The following is a 16,044-nucleotide window of genomic DNA, read 5'->3' on the forward strand; positions in this document are numbered from 1 at the left end:
TGAGTTAACCACCCTGTGGTCACAACACAGAAAGCTAGGGCTAGTGTTCCTGAACAAAAGAGGAAGGTGTTAGGGGTTGAATTTTTTCCCCCTCGCCCAAAGATACCTAACACCCAGTACCTCCGAATGTGACTTTATTTGGAATTAGGGTTCTTCCAGATGTAATCAAGTTAAAATAAGGTCATTTGGGTGGGCCCTAACCTGATCTGACTGGTGTCCTTATAAAAGGGGAAATTTGAACACAGACATACAGGGCAAGTGTTGTGTAAACATGAAAGCAGAGATTAGGGTGATGCTTCGATAAGCCACGGAATCCAAAGATTACCAGCAACCGCCAGAAGCCAGGAGAGAGGCATGGAACCATTCTTCTCACAGCCTCAGGACCCAACCCTTGCAACACCTTGATCTTGCACCTATAGACTCCAGAACTGTGAGGCAATACATTTTTCTTGTCTAAGCCCCCTGTCTATGATATTTTGTTACAGCAGTGCTAGGGAACTAATACAAAGGGTAGCATGATCACAAACTCGGGGCACCTTAATTAGGAAGGACCAGAATAGCAGAGCAGAATAGGAACCCCGCCTCAGGACAAAGCTGCTCTTAGAAGCTGGCCCCATGGGGGGCTATCGATGCAAAATTCAGCAGACAGCAGAAAGCACTCAGGAAGCGCTGGATAAAAGAACAGCGCAAATACAGGACAGGGGCATGGCGGAGGGGCCAGAAGTTAAAACCACAGAAGCACAGATTTCTCTTAATTATTTGGAAAGCAAGTTGAGGTTCGGGTCTACCCAACAGGAGAGGGCAGCTTCCTGAGGGGTCACAGCCATAACAGGAAAACAGGCGTTTGGTTTCCTTATGCCGATTTCTTGGTCTCCTTTTCCCTCGGCCTTCGGATGATCAAAAATCATTTACAGAGTTAGTTCGCCTATGTTTGGGACACTGGGGGATGTGTAAGTGTAGAATGCTTAAATACAGCTGGGATGCTGAAGCATGAAACACCCAGGAGTGTTAAGGACAATTCAGGGGCCACACGGAATTTCAGTGTCAGAAGAGGCAGACAGCGATCGCTTCGGCAGCACATACGCTAAAACTGGAACGATTCGGAGAAGATCAGCATGGCCCCTGCTCGCGGATGGCATGCAGATTCCAGAAGCCTTCCACATTAAAAACAGAGGCTGATGATAGGGAGGCCACAAATGACAGCAAGGCTACGTCCATGGTTGCCGTGCAGTGGCCCAACTCCAGGGCGATGCTTAATAGTTGGGGCGACCTTGGACACCCTGGCTGTGTCCATAACTCTGATGGAAATGTTCCTGAAATTTCCTGGCTATGTCCGATGGCTTCAGGAAGTTTTTCAAGACTGTCCTTTCTTAGGTTTAGAAAGTTTCTTTCATTCTCCGGTTTCCCAGAAGTGTTTTTGTGCTTGTTTTTGTTTTTGTTGTTGTTGTTTTTTTAGATCATAAATCTGGTTGGATTTTTTCAAATGTCTATTTTTTTAAAAATCTACCTGACATGTGTTTCTCCTTCAGTCTTCAATGGACTTAGTTATATAATAGATGTTATGGTGGTGAACCTTTCCTGCAGTCCTAAGAAAGGCCCAATAGATCATTCTTTTTTTTCACTGTCAGGTGGGACAGGTTGTATTTTCCAAGAATGGGCTTCAGTAATATCTCCTACTTTACCTGCTCTTCCAACAGTATGATTTCTTGCCTCTTCCACTGATGGATCGCCTTCATGGTCCTTCCCTGGGAATCTAGCTATGCCACAGCTGTGGTGGAGGTGGCATAGTGGGACTTCTGAGGCTAGGTCATAAAAGGTTCTGCCCGCTTCTCCTGAGCTGTGTGCTCCCGGAACCCACTGGCATGATGTGAGGAAGCTCCAAAGCCCACAGAGAAGCACGGAGGTGAGCTGTGGTCTCTGGCTTACCGTCAGCTAAGCTCTCAGCTCACATCCAATACCAACGTGGTGGCCATGTGCGTGAGATCCCTCAGTCCCAGGTAAGCCAGCCCAGCCGATGTGACAAGGAACAGAGGCAAGCTGTGAATGCCATACACAGCCCACACCGCAGATTTGAGAGCAAGATAGAGGATGGTTGTATTTTAAGCCACTGAGTTTTAGGGAGGTTTGTTATGCAGAAATAAATGATAAGTGATAAATAATAACTGATTTTCTGCTATTTTATTTAGGATTTTTGCATTTATTTTCAGAAGGAGAATTGACTGATATCTCTTCCTTTCTTCCTTCCTTCCTTCCTTCCTTCCTTCCTTCCTTTCCTTCCTTCTTTCCTTCCTTCCTTCCTTCCTTCCTTCCTTCCTTCCTTCCTTCCTCCCTCCCTTTCCTTCCTTCCTCCCTTCCTTCTCTCCTTTATTTCTTTCCACTGCCCTTGTTGTCTGCTTTTTAATATCAAAGTTATATAACCCTTTAAAAATGAGCTGGGATGTATTCCTTGTTTTTCTAGTCTTGGAGAGCATTCAGGTAACTTGGAAATTATTTTTCCTTCATGTTTGATTAAAAAGAGATGAACTAGTGTAAAAAGCTGTCTGGGCTTGATACTTTTCATTTCTTTGAAAGAGATTTTTTTTGTCTACTGGCCAGCTTATTGAAAGATTAGGATCTATTCTGATTTCCTATTAGGTCAAATTAGGTCAATTTTCATAAGTATCCTAGAAAATTGTGACATCCTCCAAGGTTTCAAAACAGGGACATATAAGTTTCATTGTAACTCAATTATGTCCCCTCATTCATGTATAATATTGTTGATTTTCTGTCTCTTGGCCTCCCTGATGGGACTGGCTGGAAGTATGTCTGTTTGATTTTTATTCATCTTTTCAGCTATAAGCTTTTTTTTTTACTGCTTATCTTTTGGCTTCTAGTGAAAGTAGAAAGAAAACGAATGAAATCGCTTTCATTTTCATCATTACCTGTCTTTATCACTCCTTTCCATATAATTTCTGGGCTCATGATTTCTCTCTTCCTTTTTTTTTTTTTTGTTTTGTTTTTTTACTTTTTGAGTTGAACCCATAGCTTATTATTTCTGGGCAATTTCCCCTCAAAGTATAGCTTTAGAACCAAAACAGACGTTTGATGAGAAAGGCTTGTCATTCAGTTCCAAATATTTTACACTTTCCCCTGTAACTACAATTACCATGGCATGTATCAACCAGATGGAGACATCTTTGGTGGTGAATGGAAGAGGTGCCATTAGCAATCACCAGGATGACAGTCAACCAGTGGGTCTTGCCCATGCAAATTCAGATGTATGGACACCCATAGATTATTTCAGAATGTGTTTTGGTTTTCAAGTGTGTGTGTGTGTGTGTGTGTGTGTGTGTGTGTGTGTAAAGAGCAAATAACTTCATTGATTTCTGTTATAATTACACTGAAGTCAGAAAGTCGGGTCTATGTAATAAAATTTGGAATTTGCTGAAACTTCCTTTGTGGTCTAGTGAATGGTCCCATTTTTATAAATATACCACATGTGCTTGGAAACAATTTGTTTTCAGAGTTCCCTGTTCTCACAGATCCCATTAATTAGCCCTCTTATTCAAATCCTCTCTCTCTCTATCTATATATCTACTTCATATATCATGTTCTGATAGAGGTATTCCAAATCTCCTGTTATGATTATGGATTTTCAATGATACCGCATTATTTATCGATTTTTGTGCTAGATATCATAAAGCTGTTTTGTTAGTTGCTTATAGATTCATATTACATCATCTTTGTGGTTTCTTCCCTTTGTCAGGAAAACGATCTTTCCACCTTTCATGAATTTTTGATTTTATATGCTTTCACAACTTTCATTTGGTTGCTGGCATATCTTACTGTATCCTGTCTCTTTCCTTCAACATTTCTGTGCATTTGTTTTAGGTGTGCCCTTGAAAAACCGTGTACCTAGATTAAAACAGCAAGCATAACATCAGCAACGTACGGCACTTCCAATTTGAGAGTCTGTTTTAAAACTAAATAGTTAAATCTGCTTACATTTATCCTGATCACCAACACATTTGTCCTTCATTCTTTCACCTTATTGTAGCTTCTTTTCCATGTTTGTTCTTTGCTTCGCATATTCTCTTTTTCTTGCCTTCTATTGAATTGATCATGTGTTCCTAATTCCCTTTCACCTGACCAGGTTGGACATTATATATTCTACTAAAGAGGGAACCTTAAATTTTTAAAATAAATACTGAACAAATTCTAATTTCCCATCAATATCTATCACTTTCTTATGAAATGGAGGACTGTTAACTTCGTATCCTGATCTCTCCCCAATCATCGTTTTCTTCTTTGACAAATATTTAATTTCTGCCTTGTCTGACAATCCCCCTGAAGTTAGTTGTTGTTGAATGGGGAGGGAAGTATTTTACCTAATATTTCTGTGTACTCAGAGCAGAACAGAGGCTTCCCATGTAAGTTTCGTACAGCACATCGATTGGAGTCCCTGATTTCAGTACGTTTGACAAATCAATTACCTTCACTGGGTGCCCATTTTTGGTCACACCTGGGAGAGAACATCTAGAAAAGGAGCTACCTCATTTTGCCTAAGACTCTAGGAACTGAAGAGTGAGGACGATGCATATTATGATATTTAGTAAAGGAGGAAATCACTGTAGTCTGAAGAGTCCAGAGCTAACCACGGTTAGTCCTAGAAGAATGGGCAGAAAAGTTTCTTAAGAACAAGAGGGATGCGATCAAGATGGAATTTCCTAAGATCAGTGAGCAGCAGCTTACCACAAGCTCCGTACAGGAAGGGTTATTCTTTATAGATAGGGCAGTTTCATTAGAGCTGGCAGGAGTGGGGGAGGGCCTGCCTTCGGTAGGTGGCAGGAGTTAGGGAAGGAAGCGCTGAGTGGGAGGTGGTTGGACAGAAGAATTTCAGGAGGTGGATGCTAGCTGCACACGAGAGGAAGGAAGGGGGGCCGGCGCTGACTGCAAGGGTTCCAACAGCGGGGCAGGGAAACTACCTTTGTTGGGCCTTTCATGGAAGCTTTTGGATTTCCATCTAGGTGGGGGTTTGTGAAGGTGCTGCCCTGTATGGTGCATGGAGATGACTGGCCTCTGGTGGGACTGGCGGGAGTTAGTGCTGGAAGGCCTCAATTGTGACGCCAGGCTTTAGTCACCCTGAGCTGTCCTGGCTGCTCGTGTACTCATTTGGGGAAGGCAGATAGTTCGCTACTGGGAAAGTCGCAGGTCCAAAGCCCAGCATGAGCTGACTTTCAGTGCCAGGGCCAAGGCTGGGTGGCTCCAAGAGGGCCTGGGCCTGGCTGAGGGAGGCCAGCCTCCAGGGGAGCAGGTGGGGGTGGGGGGGGTGGGGTGCCTGCTGGACTCTGCAAATAAAGAAATGCAGGAGTGAGTGGTATCCGAGATCTTAAAGATGGTTATGTCAGGGTGCAGGATTTCAGGTGTCTTTCCCTCTTTCTTCATTATATTTTTTCCTGTATTGTTTTAATTATTTGCAATGAGTAATTTGTATATTCAGAAAAAAATGTCATTTTCCTCGTGGGGATAAGCTACTGTTTCCAAGTACTGCCTGTTGCGCTCGGGGTCTTAAACCAGTCTAATCTCAAGCTGCTGTCTGCACTCAATATTCCAAGTTGATGGACGAGAACGAAGGCTCAGAGGCTAGCTTGCGCAGGGCTAGGGGAGGCAGAACGAGGTGTCGCAGGTTCCCAGGGCTAGCTCCTGGCGGGCCTCAGAGCAACAGGGCAGTCCTGAGGACTGACAACACCTGGGGACCCGGTTTAGCTGGAAGGATCCCGCTCACCTGGGCGGCTCGGGGCTGCTGGGGCGGGGCTGAGCTGGCTTCCGTCCCGCCCTGCGCTCGAGCTCCGCCCCCGCACGCCGATCCCGGCCCAGACCACGCCCCCAACGCTCGTCCCGCCCACAGCCTAGGTCCCGCCCCCCCCGGCCGCGCGGGTAGCCCCCTCAGACCCCGCCTCCTGCCGCTGGAGGAAACGGAAGTGGCGGCGGGCTCGGGCGGAAGCAGGAAGCGGCGGAGCAGGACCACGCGCGGGGCGGTGTTTGTTGTGGGCCATGGCGGAGAAGTTCGACCACCTCGAGGAGCACCTGGAGAAGTTCGTGGAGAACATCCGGCAGCTCGGCATCATCGTCAGCGACTTCCAGCCCAGCAGCCAGGCCGGGCTCAACCAGAAGCTGTGAGTGGCGGCCCGAGTCCGCGGGCGTCTGCCGGGGCTGGCGGGGCGGCGTCTGCCGGGAGTCGCGCCGGGGAGCCGGGGAGCCGGGCCGCGGGGGAGCCGGGGCCTGGCCGGGAGCCGCCCCTCTCCGCCGTCGTCTGGGCCTGGTCTGGCTCCAGGCTGAGCGCCCGGGGCGGGCTCGCCGCCGCCTCTTGCCGGCCCTCCTCCCTCCCGCTCTGCTTTGCTGCAACCTTTTCTTGGGGGCCCATTTGGAGACGTCACCATGGGCCGACTGTGCAGTTTCTGGGCCGGATAATCAAAGCCTGTCCTCGAGCGCGTGTGACTCCTTCCTTTTCTCCTGGGCCCTCCTGGGGAGTTCTGTCCCCGTCCCCAGAGGGGAGGCGGACTTCACGGGGGAGTGCACCGGATTGAGCCCCGGAAGGAGAGGGGTCTGAAACCACTTGCTGCGGAGGCCTGAATGTGGAGGAGTTGGATGGGGGAGGTGGTGAGGAAGGTTGCAGACCGTTTATTAACTTTTTTGGCAACAGCTCCGTGCTGGCCATGGTATTAGGCCCTGGGATGAACAAGAGGCAAATACGCGAACAGAATGTCCTGATGAAGAGCTCGGCTTTATAGGGGGTACAGACATCCAACATAATTGCAACCCAGCATTACAAACCCAGTGCAGGGGAACTAGCCTGGTGATCTCTGAAGCCTCCAAAAGGAGGCTGAGATTGAACCAGCCAGGGATGGTTTTCTTACCCCCAGACTCAGAGGATGGGTTCTTAAGTGGGAGTCCGCTGCCCCATGTGTTCTCTGAAATTGCACACAAAACCAGGTGGAAGTCAGGGTAATTGTTTTTGAGAGAAGATTGATAGTTTTCATCAGATTCTCAAAAGGGTTGGTTTCTGTCCCCCCGCCCCCCGTATTGGTTGTTTCTACTTTAGCAAAGAAAGTCAAGGGTTGCCTGGGTGACTCAGTGGTTAAGCGTCTGCCTTCAGCTCAGGTCATGATCTCGCTGTTCATGAGTTCGAGCCTCACATCTGGCTCTGTGCTGTCTGCACAGAGCCTGCTTCAGATCCTCTGTCCCCTCCCTTTCTGCCCCTCCCCTGCGTGCGCTCACTCTCTCTCTCTCAAAAATTAATACATGAAAAAAGGAAGAAAGTCAGATACCTGAGGGTATTCTCCAACTCCAGAGCTTTCCTAGGAATTCTGTAGCTAAACAGAGCCATGCGCCTTGTTGGGGTAAGGAACTCTGTCCCCTGTGGAGTTCTAGTTGGCCGCCTGGGTGGTGTTCCTGCTGTCATGTGAATTAACCACATGGCCCACTTTTGTTTTTTCCCCCAGGAATTTTATCGTTACTGGCTTACAGGATATTGATAAGTGCAGGCAGCAGCTTCATGACATTACTGTGCCTTTAGAAGTTTTTGAGTAAGTATCATTCTTGATTTTCATTTGAGTAGAATTCTTGTTTAATGATGCTATAATGACTCCTTCAGCTACTGGCATTTAGCAATTTATAGGTGCTGGGGATAAGCCAGTGAAGATAGACGAAAATTACTTGCTTTCAGGGAGGCTGTGTTTTAATGGGATTAAAAACTCAAAAAAAAAAAATCTACATATTGAAAAAGAGTTAACATGTGAGTAAAGGTTTATTAAATATGTGAAAAACACCATAGGCTCTCGAAAATCCATATCGCTTTTTTTCTTGAGGGATAAAAAGTTCTACTCGGGCTGTTATAAAAGAAAAAAGAAAAAACTATAGGCAGAAACAGCGTGAGAAGTAATTTGGTGTGATGTCTTTCAGGCTGCACTGGGAGTGCTAATTTTAGGAGATGGTAAATACCTGCTCTGGGGGCGGAAATAAAGGTTCTTAGACCAAGTGAAATTGGGAAGGCTGTTCACTGTTTGCTGCCGGAGAGCTGTGTGTGCCTGTCCTAGGCGTGGCCCAGAGAACGCCTCCAGGAAATAAAGTTACAGATTTGTTTAGTTCAGGTTTTATCACACTGATTTTACAGGTGAGAGAACTGGTAAGTAACTGCGCCGGGCTGTGTGGCTAAGTGTCAGAGTTAAGAGAAAAATTCTGGACTCGTCCTTCCTCGCCCAGAGCCGATGTCTCTTGCCAGGCAGCATCTCTCTCCGGAGGCGGAGCCAGCATTGATGGCAAGAGCATGTCAGTCCTTTTGGCCTTAAAACTGCAAATGTTGAGTCACTAGATTTCCTTGGACAGTTAAGGGAAACGTTACCATTTTAACGTCGCGGAAAGGTCAGAGATGCAGGGCCTCGTGACAGCACAGCTCAGGAGCTGCCCACATAGACGGGACACACAGGCTGCACTCTTACTGCTCTTGGCCCTGTCCTTTCTCCCTGGCCATGGTGTTGTGTGTTCTTAGCATGTTCTGTGAGCCCATCGAGTTCTCCGCGTGTGTGTGTTACGGCGTTAGGCTCCCAGACGGTGGCTGCCTGCCTGCCTGTGGATTGCAGGAATGTGGAGGCTAATTTGCTTTTCTTGAAGTGTCCTCATTAGTGCTGTTCTGGCCGTGAATGTGTGGGATGGATGTCAGGCCAGATGCCAGGTGACTGCCCCAGCCTTCCGAAGGGCCAGTGAGAGAAAGGGATGGGGACTGATTGTGTATGGGCAGCAGGCAGGGCGGCCTGGGCCGCGACGGCTACAGCCAGTGGGCAGAAGGGACGGTTGAGATTCATCCGGGGCGTTGGGACCGCGTTGGCCTCTGAGCTCCACCAGGTAGCAGGTGAGAACTGTCCGTCGACGTGCACGATGTGGGAGGAGTTTCCGGGGTCTCAGGGGCCTTTCTTAGCTCACGCTTCCAGACAGGCGCATTGACTGTGGCAGAGAGAAAACTGTAAGCCGTGCTCCTCTCTCCGGGACTGGGGGTTGATGGGTCCGCGGGAGCGCACTTGGCCCTCGGGCCTGGAGAGAGAGCCCCATCCGAACGCTGTTGCTGTTGAGACAGTTACTTGTTTCGGACACTTGAGCCTGTCAGGTGTTTTTCTTCAGAATTGGATGTGTTTTGTTCAGAACTAACCCTAACTTGGCTTCTTTCATTCCACCATTTCAAAAACATTACAATAAAATGGAATTTCTAAAACATGTGATGTATTGATTTTTTTATCTGTCATAATTGAAGGCCAGTTTTTATGCCATTAACAGTAACTGAACAGTGTTTTTTTTTTTTTTTAATCTCTGAAGTGACAGTTTTTTGTTGGAGCGTAAACTGGACTTCGTGGCCGTGATTTCTTTTCCTTTGTAATGAGTAATTAGTGTAGCTGAAGGGTATGAAGGTCTGTAAGGTACGGAAGCGGGCACGTGGCCCACAGCTGGTAAACGTGGATATTCAGCCAGCCAGTGCGCTTGGTGAAGTCTGCAGGGGAATGAAGGCATGTTGGGGACAAGTGTCAGAAATCTCAAAAACAGCTCTACAATTTAGAAACAATTGGAGAGCATCCCTCTGTTAAATTCATGTTACTTGGGTGTATTTAGGGAAGTAGTGTGTCAGGGCCCCCGCCCCCCAAAAGTGGTACAGCAGTTTGTGTGTAATCTTGGGGCCGGCAGGGCTGGGGCTGCCCCGTGCACCGCTCCCCGGCTGCTCCGGCAGTCCCCAGGCTCCTCTGCAAAGGGATTCCCCAGGGACTGATGGGGTGCCCCCCCCCCCCCCGCCCCAGAGTGGAGGCCACATATTGGCGAGAACCCCTCCCCTCCCCAGCCTGAAACCCTGGCTCGCGTCGGTCCTCTCTTTGTCGAGAGCTGCCCGACCTTACAGGTTATCGTGAGGGTCAAGGGAACGGAAGTAGAGCGAACACTGAGGATGTGAAGCTCGCTTGGGTCGTAATTGGTCATTGCTTGGTTGCGTGAGTCAGTCGCGCTATTAGAAGTCATAGACCAAATCATCTATACTTGCGTGAATGGAAGAATCCTGATTCACTTGGTTCCCGGGCACTGTTTCGTCCAAACAAGGCCGTGTGAAGTTGTATCGCGCTCGCTCCTTTCTGTCCCTGAGAAAACTGAGAATAGGTGTCAGCCAGGAGAACGTTAATGGAGGTGTTTGCTGTCTCCAGATACATAGATCAAGGACGAAACCCCCAACTCTACACCAAAGAGTGCCTGGAGAGGGCCCTGGCCAGGAATGAACAGGTGAAAGGCAAGATCGACACCATGAAGGTAAGGCGCTTGTGAGCACAAGCTAAGGTCCGAACGTGAAGAGATCCTTACAAAGCGGATTTGGCCGATAGACCTTGTTCCTTTCCACACGTGGTAAAACGTGCACTATTTCCCACGGTGGCACAGCTGAGATCTCTGTGTGTAACGGGCGGTAAGTGACACAGAGCAGCGGAGGGCCTGGTCGGGGCGGACAGGACGCAGCAGGTGGTGGCCTGCCTTTTAGGAGAGCCCGGCGAGTTCTCGCGACGGTTCCTTGTCGCTGGCCAGCCGTTGGCACAAGACCAACTGCAGGTTGTACTTTGCTGCTTTTTGATGCCGTCTGTTCTGCCACTTCCTGAAATGATGGTTCCGGGGCTTAGAAGGTTCCGAAATCTTTATTCCCTGCTCCTTGTTCAGTGCTTGTCTCCAGCGCCTGGCTCCAGGCCCGTTCGTGCTGTGGCCCCTGTCCTCAGCGCTCCACAGAGCACTTCTCTGTGTGTTCTTTGCTTTGATGAGAACTAGAAAATTCCATGCATCTTGGACGTGAAATATGCGGGGCTTTTTTTTTTTCAATTTACATTGACTGAGTGGTGGTTCAGATTGGGGTGCGTGGTTCTTCCTTTCCCGCGCTGCGCCGTCCCCTCGTCGCCCATGCGTGCTGGCTTCGTGCTGCGAGCTCCTGCCTCCACCCACTCCTCACCCCTGCCTGGCTGCCCGGCCTCGTGTCCCCCTCCCTCCTGTTTCCTCTCGCGCGGCCTTCTCTGGAGCTCTGGCCTGTCCTCTGCACCCTCCGTCCTCGGGGCTCAGCCTGCGTCTCCTCCTCAGGCCTTGGGGACCAACCTTTCCATGGGGACGCCTGAGGAGGAAGCCCCTCTTCCCTTCCTCTCCCATCTCGTCCGTGGCAGCCTGGGCTCCAGCACCTTGGGGACGAGCGTTGTGTCCCTGCTGGGGCCCAGCGCCCACTGAGTGCCAGGTCGATATCTCGTGTGTGCGGGGATGGCCACGCGGTGACCTCGGGGCTCGGGGCCCAGGGCTCTGTGGCTGAGCGCGGGGAAGGAGCAGAGAGGCCCTGCCTGGATGACCGTGACGACTTTGTCACCTGCTGCCCTGGGTCACCGGGCTTCCTAACGTCTCCCCCGGTGATCCGTCCTGGTGGCGGGTAGCCTGCCCTGCGCGTGGCACTACTGTGAAGGTCTGTGTGGTGCCCGCAGCTTCCTTCCTGTTTTGTCAGTTCGGGGTGCGTTGCCCTTGAGCTCAGCGTCACCCTCAGGACATCAGGCCGTGGTGGCCGGTGCCCTTGTGAGCGAGCGGACGGGTTGTGGGCTGTGTGCGCTCGGCTCCCGCTTTGGCCTCGCCCTGGTCGACTCCAGCGCCGCGGACAGTGCGGGGATCCCTGCGGGCGGTGACGCATGGGGACTGTGACCTTCAGCGCGCATCCGTCTCCGTCATCGGAGATCTGTGCGGGTCTCGTGGCGCAGTTCCGTGGCCTTCGTCTGCCCCGCGGACCGTGTGTTCAACCTTGCCCGAGTTGCAGCTTAGACGGTGGTTGTGTTGAGGTGCAGTGTCCCTTGAGAACATGCGTGAGGTCTGCTCGTGTCTGTAGAGCTGCCTTTCAGTGTGACTCTCAGGGAGAGGCTTTCAGATGCTGGCAGGTACTTCGCTGCTTTTCAGACCGGATTAGAACGAGTGCGAGGCGGATAAGTAGGATCCAGAAGCCGCAGCATTTGCAGTAGAGAGGTTTCCAGGTGCTCCGAAAGCTTTGATCAAGCTGCTTGCACACAGCGAGTTTGACGTGGTTTGAGTTAATAATTGCTTAGTTAAATATTGTGTGAGGATTCCCGTTACGTGTGTTGTCCGCAAAAGTCATTTCCACATGTGTGGCTGGCACCTTACAGGAGGGGCTTTTCTGGTTGAAGTATTTATGTTGTGCTCATGGATTCCTCTCTCAGGTAGTTCGTTAACGTACCTCTAACACAGTTCTAAGCTCGTAGGCATTGCTGGTAGCCGGGTCATGAGCAGGCAGTGTGGACGGCCGCTTACGCAAAGGGAAGGCACAGTTTCTGTTCTTTTGAGTTTGAGGCTTGGGGGGTGGGGAGTAAGTAGTCTGTGACTTGGGTGACAGGTCACCAACAAAGATACTTTGATGCTGTGTGTTTTTCTTCTTAGAAATTTAAAAGCCTGTTGATTCAAGAACTTTCTAAAGTATTCCCTGAAGACATGGCTAAGTATCGAAGCATCCGAGGGGAGGACCACCCCCCTTCCTAACTTCACCGCCCTGCTTTCTGAAGACCCTCCTGGTCTTGCGTGAGTCGCTGTGACCTTCAGGCAGGCTGGGACTGACCGCGGCACCAGTGCGGCTTTCCCGGGCCCGTCCTCCAGCCACCCTGTCCTCGTCCTTGGCCCTGGGGGACGGTGGGGCCCGGAGGGCCGGCAGAGCTGTGCTCCCGGCTGCCCCTCTGTCCCCGATGTGCGTCTGTTCGGTCCCTGAGCTTTCACATGGCTGGGGATCGTGAGTGCGATGCATTTAATTGTCCACAGCAGAGTAGTCTTGGGAATACTCGCTATAATAGTTAAATTAAGTTTTTAAAAATCCACCTGACGGTTTCTTTTCATGTGCTGTTTCTTTTCCATCTTACCATGGTGTCACACCTTAAAACAAAGAAAAATTGCTTTTATTTGAGCAATACTTTGAGTCGGTTTTGTGTTTTACGTTTTCAGTTATGGTGCATAAAGAACGTGTTCCGTGTGACTGTACATGAATTTCGATTAGACGTAAGCACATAATAAAGCCTTGAAGTATTTACATGATGTAGTCCGTGCAGTGATTTTTATGACATTTTGTAGTGTAGTACAGTGTATCTTGTAAACCGTCAAGTATCGCCTCCCCCAAAGTGTGAGTAACATTCACACAATTTGTTCTCCAGGCAGAATTCTGGAGGCGCCTGGGGGCTCAGTCCGTTACGTGTCTGACTCTTGATTTTGGCTCCGGTCACGATCTCAGTGTTTGTGAGATTGAGCCCTGAGTCGGGCTCTGCGCTGACCGTGCAGGGCCTGCTTGGGATTCTCTCTCTCCCTTTCCCTCTGTGCCCCTCCCCTGTTCACCTGCACGCTCTCTCGCTCTCTCTCTCTCAAAATAAATAAACATTAAAAACTACAGAGCAGCTTTGTGATTTCCTGCAGCCGGTTTCCTAGAGGGTGTACCATCCTGAGGGAGGCGGGTTCACGGACACCAGTGAAATGGCCCGGGGCTGCGCCTCTCAGCCGCAGGATGTGCAGGTCCCGGGAGCCTGGTTCCTCGTAAACTCGGGCGATTCTCCTGGGGCAGGACAGCGGCCGTGAGGAGGGATCCTTGGAGTGGGCTGAGCACCGAGCACAGGGACCTGCTCCGGAACGTCTGCCTGTGCCCTGGGAGTTTTGTGTGGCTGCCGAAACAGAGCGCCACAAACCGGGTGGCTTAAAACAATGGAGGTTTAGCTTCCGGTTCCAGAGACCGGAAATGAAGGTGTCGGCAGCGGGGGGGGGGGGGGGGTCCTTCCTTCCTGCCTCCCGCGGGGTTCTGGTGGCTCCGGGTGCTCCTGAGGCAGCGCTGCCCCGATCTGTGCCTGTGTTCACGTGGCTCTGTCTTCTCCACGTGTCTCCCCCGTCTCTCCCAGTGACGTTTGTTGCTGGGCTTAGGTCCCACCTGGACGATCCAGGTCCAGAATCTTAATCGCACCTGCGAAGACTTTCAAAATAAGGTGACATTCACAGGGTCCAAGGGGACACACCTTTCTGGGGGCCACCACTCACCCACATGGTGTCCTGTTTGGCGGGTCCGGCCGTCAAGCGCCCTGGCTTTGCTGCTGGGGGGCTGCCGTGTCTGCACCCCCAGATCCACTCAAAGCGGACTGCTGCCTGCGTGACTGCCTGATGAGCCCCTGTCACCCGGGGCCACGGGCCACAAATTGAGTTTGAAGCTGCGGGCTGGTGAAGACGGTGAAGCTATGTGTGTCTACGTGGAGACAGAATGATACTTTTTCCTTCTTCTGTAAAAGCTCTTTTTCTACGTTTTGAAAGCAGATACTAAGTTGTGCAAAAAAGGAAGACACAGGCATTATGGTTTGGTGACGAGGAAGCAGCATTGTGGGTGACGGTGGTGGAAGTTACAGAGACCCAGATACAGGCACAGACACATGGATCCAGACAGACACACAGACACACACACACAGAAGCACGTACACACAGATCCAGACGGACGTGGCCACGTGCAGTGACACAGACACGTGGGTGCACACACACAGACACGTGGGTGACGACTGCATTACTGCAGGTGTGCCGGGGCCGGGGCGGGCGGTGCGAGGGAAGGCAGTGTGTGAAAAGGCAGTGACTGGAGCCCAGCTGCAGCCTGGGGGAGCTTTGGGATCCTGGGGACGGAGGCTCCGGAAGGGCACTGCAGCCTCCGTGGCAGCCTTGGGGAGCCCTGTGTCACGCCCACGGGAGGAACGGTAGCGTGAAGTGACCAAAGCCACACTTCCTCATCTGGGTGCGGAGCCCGCCGGCCTTCTCCCGAGCGGAGGACGCGTCCTCTCTGGTGGCACGTGCCGTGCAAGCTCCCACCGGTCCTTTATGTGAGCACGGCCTCCCAAAGCAGACATTTAAAATGGGTTCCGATTTTTGGGTAAGTGCGCTGCAAACACAGAGAGACGGGACGCACACGTCCATTTAATTGTAAGACACGTTGGAGGGCGCCTGGGTGGCCCAGTCGGTTAAGCGTCTGACTCTTGATTTCGGCTCAGGTCATGATCTCGGGTTTGTGAGATCCAGCCTCGCATCGGGCTCTGCTCTGACCCTGCAGAGCCTGCTCGGGTTTCCCTGTCTCCCTGGCTCTCTGCCCCTCCCCTGCCTGCAGTCTCTCCGTCCCTCTCAAAATAAAGAAACAAACTTAAACCACGTCGGAAGTACAGGCAGAGGACAGCTCTAAATCACCGGCCGTCGTTTTGGGCTTTAGTTCCATCTGTGCACGGGATTGCATCCTGCCTCATCCACCAGTGACGGGAGGGGAGGGCCACCTGCATAGGAACCGTCTGGGTCACAAGCGGACTAAATGGTGGCACAGTGCCGTCCCAAGCCTGACCTCTAATCTGGTGCTCAGGAGCAGAGGGCTTTATTACTGAACTGACGTGGTAGCAGCCTTGAGTGTCAGTGGGGTGGGAACGAGCCTCGTCGGGGGCCGGCTGACGACCTCCTGTGCTGTGGGGCTGGAGAAGGAGGGACGGGGCCAGCCCTGTCCTTCTGGTCTTTGCACTGGAGGGTTGGTTTTCACCACATGGGCTCAGGAGCTGAACTTGGACTTATAAATGATTCCTCCAAAGGAGGTGAAGTCTGTTTGGTTCGGGGTGTCCGAGATGAACCGCTTGGAGGCATTCTTGGGAACCCTGCCCCATCCCACCGGGAGCCTTGTGGAGGCCTGGGTGTGTGGGCACCCCGGTGGCCCTGCCCGCCCCACATCAGGCCTCCCCACGGTGCCAGGCGTTGAGGCAGACGGCTGGCCTCCAGACATACGCTGCGGAGGGGATCTGGCTGCCGCCGACTTTGGGAGCGCGAGAGCACGTGGTCACTGACCCCACGGAGAAAACGAAGCTGTTGCCCCTCCGAGTCTGCGTGGTGGCAGAGATGGCTGATGGGGATCAGTCACTGACTGTCCTGTCTCCTTTCACCCTCAGACCACATTCGCGAGGCCTCTCTTGTTCCCGCTGAGAGGGTTAGTGAACC

General features: G+C 51.2%; 1 protein-coding gene and 1 non-coding gene across 2 annotated transcripts; both read left to right on the plus strand.

Annotated features, from left to right (window-relative positions):
- The first annotated feature begins 1,060 nt into the window (after nucleotides 1-1,060).
- Nucleotides 1,061-1,167, plus strand: LOC122202686. The gene has a single exon (XR_006194800.1). It is a non-coding gene; the product is annotated as a U6 spliceosomal RNA (small nuclear RNA).
- A 4,812-nt stretch (nucleotides 1,168-5,979) lies between these two features.
- On the plus strand, nucleotides 5,980-13,298 carry MED10 (mediator complex subunit 10). Its single transcript, XM_042953489.1, has 4 exons — nucleotides 5,980-6,155; nucleotides 7,482-7,565; nucleotides 10,212-10,314; nucleotides 12,460-13,298. The coding sequence occupies exons 1-4, from the start codon at nucleotides 6,034-6,036 to the stop codon at nucleotides 12,556-12,558; spliced, it is 408 nt and encodes a 135-aa protein (XP_042809423.1). The 5' UTR covers nucleotides 5,980-6,033; the 3' UTR covers nucleotides 12,559-13,298.
- The last annotated feature ends 2,746 nt before the right edge of the window (nucleotides 13,299-16,044 follow it).

Source organism: Panthera leo, chromosome A1 (genome assembly GCF_018350215.1).
Source record: "Panthera leo isolate Ple1 chromosome A1, P.leo_Ple1_pat1.1, whole genome shotgun sequence".
Classification (NCBI taxonomy): Eukaryota; Metazoa; Chordata; class Mammalia; order Carnivora; family Felidae; genus Panthera; species Panthera leo.